We start from the raw sequence: 9,100 nt of genomic DNA, 5'->3' as shown, positions 1-9,100 counted from the left end.
TGGAGGAGATCTTTCACATGTACAAAACATGTCTCTGACATATGGAGGAGATCTTTCACATGTACAAAACATGTCTCTGAAATATGGAGGAGATCTTTCACATGTACAAAACATGTCTCTGAAATATGGAGGAGATCTTTCGCATGCACAAAACATGTCTCTGATGTACATGGGTGAGATCTTTCATCTTTTATATATATTACAATGTATGTCTCATGCACATAGACGGCACGTTTCATACATAAAAAAGCATACTGAATGCAATCGAGATGGTACTTCGAGCGTGGCGGCGAGTCAATGCAACATCGACAAAGAACTGTTTCAGGAAAGGTGGCTGCGTATTGACGGATGGTGTGGCTGAATCCGACAGGGAATCGGATGACATTCCGTTATCAGACTTGCGGGATGTATGGACAGAGTTAAAGAAGGTCACAGACATTCCACCAGAAGTGACACTCCAAGAATTCATAGACGCGGACAGAGGTGACACATGTACACACAAAATATCAGTGTACAACGTAGTTATACATATTGACACATGTACCCAGGATGTCAGTATACAACATAGCTATAAATAGTGGTAGATGTACATATGTATACACAGGATGTCACTATACAATAGAGTTATACATAATGACACATGTACACACAGGATGTCAGTATACAACGGAGCTGTATAAAGTGACACAATTAGACGCAGGGTGACATTATACAACGTAGCTATATCAAGTGACACATGTACACACAGGATGTCAGTATGCAACGTAGCTCTATGTAGTGACACATGTAGACGCAGGGTTGCATTATACAACGTAGCTATATCAAGTGACACATGTACACAGAGGATGTCAGTATGCAACGTAGCTCTATGTAGTGACACATGTAGACGCAGGGTGGCATTATACAACGTAGCTATATCAAGTGACATATGTACACAGAGGATGTCAGTGTAAAACGTAGCTCTATGTAGTGACACGTGCACGTCAAGTATGTCAGTATATGAAATAGGTTTTCCTGGTGACACCTGCACAACCAGGATGTCAGTATAGAATGTAGCTATATATAGTGATGCATGCACACCTAGGATGTTAGAGTATATAATGTAGCTGTTTATAGTGACACATGTACACCCAGGCTGTCATTATGCAATGTAGCTGTATATAGTGACGCATGCACACCCAGGATGTTATTTTACAACGTAGCTATATATAGGGGTACATGTAGACCCAGGATGATAGTCTATAATGCAACGGAGCTTTATACGGTGGTACATGTACACCCAGGATGCCAGTAAACATCGTAGCTATATAAAGTGCTACATGTGCACAGCCCGGTTGTCAACACAGAACATTATGTTTCAGAAAATGTGTAAAATCAGTCAGCGTGTCAATGGACAATGAACAGATTTGTCACTTAATTTGTGAAATGACTAAAATATTTAGACATTGTAGAAATTGCCTAAATGAATCAGATTTAACACATTGAGTGCAACATGTATATTGGTACGTATTCACATTGGGTGTTAGTGTAGATCATAGCAGGATGCGCATGCGCCTGAATATAGCATGTCGCTGAAAAGAATGCTCCGTCACAATCGCATTAATTATGAGATGATGTTGTGCAAAAATAATGTAATGTGATCTTGAAGCAACCCGGAATGGGTATATGTGAGTGAATCATGATCATTATTGAGCGTTTTGCTTAAAACCAAGTGTCCTAAATGTAAACAAATGTGAAGGCGAATTTACACAAGTATTGTCAATGCTGACTGACCCAGCGTCCAGGCAATCAACAAACAATGGGCAGCACGAGCAGGGTCATTGAAGCACTGACCAGCTCTCACAGCAAGGAAGATGGCCTACGATATCGAAAGTGTGGAGGATACACGCATTGACATTTTCAAAGCAATACACAGACGGCTTGGACAACGTGATGGATTTTATTTTGAAAATGAACTGTTTGAAACATACACTGATGATAAAGAAAACGGAACGAAGAGAGGAAGAGTAGACAAGAATAGTCGACGTGATCCCCCAAAATGGACGTCCACCAAAACGTGTTCACCTAGAGCATTCCAGGAAGTCGGTGATTGAGAAATGTGCGTCTGGTGTATATTGCCTATGTGACTGTTTTACAAACACAACCCCCTCCCACATACTGGAAAAAAACCAAGCACTCAGCAATTGCAAGCCCGGCCCCCGCCCGACCCACATGGAGACAGTTCAAGGGACAAACAACGAGGTAAAGATTTTTCTATCCTTATCTATACCACGTCCAATTTTTATTCTTTAAAAATCTGTTGTTCAGAAACTCTAAGCATTGTGGCCGGTTTTACACAGTTGATCGTGTTGTTTCCACGGAGACATCCTAAGGTATGAAAAGCGCAGCAATATGCTATCGAAAAACCACGTGGTGACCAATTTTCCTTTGCACAAGACTGATATTTTTGCAGTCAAGACATATTACTCAACTGATGTCTAATATAATTCAATGTTTAGCGTCATGAAAACATTTGTCCCATGAACCAGCGCGTGTTCCTTCATGATCACTCAAAAAATATTTCTTTGTTTTGAAGAAACACAACCGCGTAAATACAAATATCACCAAACGTAAGTTTTGCTTTTATTAACTATAATATAATAGACACTGTGATTTCACAAAATAATACATGTTGTAAAACAACCGTGTGATAAAACCTGCGCACTTGTCAACACCTACCGTTGGATATTTATGATCAGTCAGATGTGGTGATGGGTAAAAACAATGAGGGTAGGGGTGGGATACTTGTGTTAGGAGGGTCACCTCACCTGTTAGCGATAGCTTGGTGTGTCACTTTTCCAGAATAAGGGTAGGGAGTTCGGATATTACCGCAACACCAGATGCACTTTACAACATGCGCATGCGCCGCAATGTAACATGTCTGCAGTTTCTAAATAAATGTCTCTACAAATATTGAATGTTTACTGATTAAAGAAGCTGTCATATTACGATTTCGCGACAGAAACCCTGTAAATTCATTTACAAGTAATTGCCGCAGTTTGTCAACATTCATTGTTACTGACTAATATATCACATAGATGTATCTTTGACGATATTCATCTTTACTCATGTGCTTCCAAAAGCTTTCCATTCTCAAGTTCGACTACTTCAAACGTGTAAACCTAGTTAAATTGCATTAAACATTATTTTGAAATGAAATGGCATAGTTTTCGTATTTACAGCTGTTACTTCCATGGTGTTTATCGATTAGCATACAACGCTGACAAAATAACATAGCGAAACAGATGGTCATGAACGCCTATTGAAAATCTTTATTAACAAAGTATGTACGTAATTTAAAGTTTTGATGCTGGAGACAAAAACGTATTGCCGTGACCTCGTGAACAGGAAGTAATGAACAATTACTCTGTGAACTCTATGCCATAATCTCTGGTGTTTTCGCGGGTAGTGTCGGATATGGTCGACACATTTCACTCACTACCCCGTACATAACTCGGTGTCCGTTTGTTGCATAACATTGGACTGAGATGAGTTGACTGTCAAGCCAGTATTCCTCTTTTAAACATCAAGATACTACTTTGTATACACCGGTCTAATGCTCATTTAATTGTAAAGTACTCTTTGTTAGCCATTTAGAAGTTGTAGGAACATGGGGACATAAAACGGTTATGGATAGCAACTTTAATGTTTGTAGCGATGTTTCAGGGTTACGCTATCACGCGAATGCTGAGTAAGCCTATTGAGTAACATTGTTTATGTATTTTTACTTAAGCGTAATTTTACTTTGATTATATTAGTTCCGTATGGAACGGCTAAATGGTTTAATGCATTTCATCTTGTATACTTTTTTATTAGATGTTAAGATGATAATTTAAAAACCATGTTTCTTTACTCTACTCTCTTGCCACATGCCGCATATCACACATATCACATGCCACATGACACATATCTCATGACACATGACACATGTCACACATCACACATCACATAAAACATATCAACTGACACACTACGCACGACACATATCACATGATGCACGACACATATCTCATAACACATATAACATGTATGACATATCACATGATGCACGACCGATATCTCATAACACATATCACATGTATGACATATCACATCATGCACGACATATGCCACATTTAACTTGGCGCATTAAACGTATCATGACACATATCACATGACACATGTCACATTCCACATAACCCATAACACATGACACATATATATCACGTATTACCTGTCGTTTATTACATTATACAGATAGCATGACACATGACATATATCACATTGCACTTGTTGAATTCCAAATATCAAATAGCGCATGATATTTGGCAAAATAACAAATCTCACATCATATACCACTTGCCACATACCATCAAATGACACATCACACAACACAACACATATCATATATCACATCGTACATATTAGATGACACATATCACATATCAAATGACACATATCATAAGACACATCACGCAACGCATATCACATATATGTAGATTTTAGATGACACATATCACAGGGTGCATGACATATTTCCCATATCACATGACACGTGACGCACTACACATATCACATGACACATATCACATTTATGACATATCACATGTCCCGTGACATATACCACATAAAACATGTAAAATATAACGCATATCACATGGCGCATGACACATATCAAATGTCATATGCCATATGACGCACGACACCTATCGTATGACATATTACATTTCATACATACTACCCGTCATCTATCGCATGACACACATGACATGACACATAACGCATATCACATGTATCCACGAGGAATGACAAATATCAAATATCACATGACACATATAACATAAGGGGCGATGGAGTGGCCTTGTGGTTAAAGCGTTCGCTCGACACCTTTCAGACCCGGGCTCGATACCCCGCATGGACACAATGTGTGAAATAGAGATTACTACACGAGTGTCTATCAGACACCATTGATCTTACAACGATTTGTTTCAAAACGTATCTAACGAGCGAAAGCGAATTAGATACGCTTTGTAACAACGAGTTGTAAGATCAATGGTATTTGACAGGCACGAGTGCAGTAATCTGTTTCTTACACACCCTAAAATAGCACCTTTTTAGCATCGAACCGATAAATTGTGTCTATTCTTATGATTGCAGTAGCGCATTAATACATAACACCACTGCCATAAGTGACGTCATCCTATGTGCTGCTTACTACTCATAAATAATGTGACCCTACACAAAAAGGTTTCCGTCATATCTTCGGATTATCAAGGCGATGATGAATGTGCAAACTAGACAAAAAACAAGAACACTCTGGGTGCCAAGTTGAAAGTTTACACCTCAAAGAAATTACCAAATATGTACAACAATGTTTACTTCCGTATGACATCACTACCTGTGACCGACAAATACAAAAAGGGTGTTCACTGACAACAGTATGCGGGATTTCCAGAGGAGGATTTTCGTTGATTGAGGGATCGTATACACATAAATGTGTCACGTAAGTAATCAGAACCATTCTGACAATCTGCGTACTGTTATTTGTTTACCATGTTTTCCAATGTAACAAAGAGAATTAGTCAGAAATGCAGATGACTACCGTCATCGTTGTGCGTGATTTAGCGTCAGTCATGGTGTCACACAGGACGGAAACTTTTACGGCTTCTGTTGAATTTACCACATCATTGTAATGTATACATGTGTATTTCCATAATTAGTGCAACGATACTCTTCCCATGAATATTCTCAAACGCCTCATCGAGCAAATGAATGCAACAATTAGACGAAAGTACCTCTAAATATGCTACACAGTGTAAATTCTGAATTTTGCTTTGTTCACATTTCAGCAAGTATTGTTTTCCGAGCAGTTTTCGTTTTCATACCTAATTTATTTCGCATGATAATTTGCATTTGTGACAAAAACCATTTACCCATTGTTTCGAAAATGTTTGAGGAATTCAGGGATGCATGTATAGCAGCTGAGTTTGAAATATACCTGATCGAATAGGCGTCTCATCACCGGCATTTTGCAAACACAATCTAAAATTGCACCTTTTTAGCATCGAACCGATGAATTGTGTCTATTCTCATGATTGCAGTAGCGCATTATCAATTTTGACAAATGACAGTAAATGATAAACAGAAGGGGGAATTCATTAGTCTGCGTGATGTATTTTGAATTTTATTCGATTTGATTTCGAAGTGAGGGTTGAAGAGGAGGGACATATGTGTCGCTGTGGCATCCAGGGTGTTTACACTCTGAAAAAACGATAATGTTGACATAACAACAGATAATATAATGTAACTGATAATAATACCAAACAACTCGCAGATCAGGACGAGTTTGTTTATTTTTATTATCAATTACACGGTCCTGTTGTTCAATACAGACGTAAGTGAACATTCGACTGAAGCACGAGCAACTTATGAATGACTTACACTCAGGAAAGTAGTCCGTCATCATCTGACCTCAGGTCATCACCATGGAGTAGCCAATCACGGGCCTGGAATTCGATCTCACACTTATGTTTGATACCAGTTATCTCAAATGGGTTTCTCACCAACAGGTGTGTAAGAAGCCCATTTCTGGTGTCCCCCGCCGTGATATTGTTGGAATAATGCTCAAAGCTGCGTAAAACTATACTCACTCACTCACTATAACATATTACGTAACATTTAATGTATACCATGATATATTTCGCGTGACGCAATACATGATACATCACACAATTCACATTTCACATGATACGACACACGACACATGACATTACAGAACACATGTCACAGGATACATGATATATATGGCACATTACTTAATACATGACACAGGACACATATAAACGAACTCATGACAAACGTCACATGAAACATATCTCCTGATACATATCGCAAGACACAGGACATATATCACCTATGACATGACACATGACAAAACAGGAATGACACTACACACATCATATGCCACATGACAAATACCTGACGCCACATATGACGAAAAACATTTTCGTGGCTCATACCACAGAATACATATGAGAGGTAAAATGATGCATATCATAAACATATCGCATATCACATGAAACAAGACACATCACGCATATAAAGTTAATCAAATATCACATAACACATTACATAACACATATCACAGGATACATGATATATATGGCACATTACTTAATACATGACGCACGACACAGGACACATATAAACGAACTCATGACAAACGTCACATATATCCGGATATATATCGCAAGACACAGGACACATTGCATATAACATCGCATTACCCATATCTCATATAAAATGACAAATGATATATGAAATGAAATATAGCACATATGATATGACGCATATGGCACGCATACATGACATACATGGCACATCACAAATATCAATGGATCACATCACAACAAAAAACATTGCATGCTACAGATCACAGGATACATGATACATATGGCACATATGGCACATCACACATATACAATAACTCACAAAACACAAAAAAATACATGACACATATCACAGGATACATCATCATGACAGATATGGCACATGCCACATTACACATATACAATGACTCACATGACATATCACAAACAACATTGCATGACAGATCACATGATGCATGACATATATAAGACATCACATATATACAGTTACACACATTACATGTCACAAAAAAATATATCACAGGATACATGACGCATATGGCATATCACATATATACAATTACTCCTATCATATATCACAAACAACATTCCATGTACCAAACGTCATACGCCTGTTTTATTCCTCAATACCTCCCTGGCAGCCAGAAATGTTTGTACCAATCTGGTTAAGATATCATGTAACAAGCCCTACTTTCTGCAAGATGAATTCACTTTGAACTCTCGCCGTGAAAGAATTGAAATAAAAAGAAATATTCAAAGTTAAAAACATGTAAAGAATCATATCTTTTTCAGAAAATATACACATCATAATCAAACTTTTCACCAACGTTGGCCCAACGTAGGATCGCCGATCAAAATAACGTTGGCCGAATGTTGATAGCCAACGTTGGCCCACCGTAAGATTACGCCTGTTTTATACCTCAATACCTCCCAGGCAGCCTCAAATGTTTGTACCAATCTATACTATTCCAAAAAAGAAACGCATAAGGCAGAAATCTGAAAAGACAAAGGTTTAATTCAAACGTGTATAACAATTCAACAAACATACTCAGGAGCATGAAATTTGACGTGCACATGGCAGAACCACGTGTGTACGATCATAATGATCACCACAGGCTAAACAGTCATGATTTTGTTCAGAGTCCACAGAAGTGTCAGTACCTGTTATGTCCACCACGTGCACGAATAACAGTTCGGACCCGCCTCGTCATGGACTGGATCAGACGCTGTATAACTGGTTGAGGAATTCTCCTCCACTCCTGCTGAAGAAATGTAGCTAACTCCTGAAGAGTTTGAGGTTGACGTACACGCTGACGTAGACGCCGATCAAGTTCATCCCAAAGATGTTCTATGGGGTTGAGATCCGGGGAACGAGATGGCCAGGGGAGCACAGGAATGTTGTTATTTGCCAGATACTCCATGGTGACACGTGCTGTATGTGGCCTGGCTTTGTCTTGCTGGAATAACTCCCTCGGACGTCAATGACTGGGAGAAGGTGTTGCTGAAGAATATTGTCCCTATAGCGCACAGCCGTCAGGTTTCCTTGGACAGGGATAATATTAGTACGGTTTGTGTAGGAAATCGCCGCCCACATCATGACACTTCCTCCACCGAATCTGTCCACTTGCCGAACACAGTTAGGAGCATAACGTTCATGGACCCGTCTGTAAACTCTGTTTCGTCCATCCCGTCTATATAGAAGAAACCTAGATTCATCGCTGAACCATATGCGCCTCCAGTTTCGTAAGTTCCAGGCCGACATGTTATTGCAACAGCGGAGACGTTGGACGCGATGCTGACGTCGTAACACGTTCCCGAAGTAGGGTCTCCGGGCTCTCAGTCCAACCTCACTCAGTCTGTTCCGTACTGTTTGCCCCGATTACCTTCGAAGTCCAGGCACCCTGGCCACTGTG

The 9,100-nt window shown here is 39.2% G+C and overlaps 1 protein-coding gene across 1 annotated transcript in view; it reads left to right on the top strand.

The window, feature by feature from the left end:
* Window positions 1–269: 269 nt before the first annotated feature.
* Window positions 270–9,100, top strand: part of LOC124132850 (RYamide receptor-like) — a 95,244-nt gene continuing 86,413 nt past the window's right edge. The window contains exon 1 of the mRNA XM_046496990.2: window positions 270–483. Within this exon, the coding sequence (XP_046352946.2) occupies window positions 270–483 (214 nt within the window). The remainder of the gene's footprint in view (window positions 484–9,100) is intronic.

This window comes from Haliotis rufescens, unplaced genomic scaffold (assembly GCF_023055435.1).
Source record: "Haliotis rufescens isolate VD_foot unplaced genomic scaffold, xgHalRufe1.0.p SCAF_11, whole genome shotgun sequence".
NCBI lineage: Eukaryota > Metazoa > Mollusca > Gastropoda > Lepetellida > Haliotidae > Haliotis > Haliotis rufescens.
The sequence above is the reverse complement of the archived record's forward strand: the minus strand, read 5'-3'. Positions and strand labels throughout refer to the sequence as shown.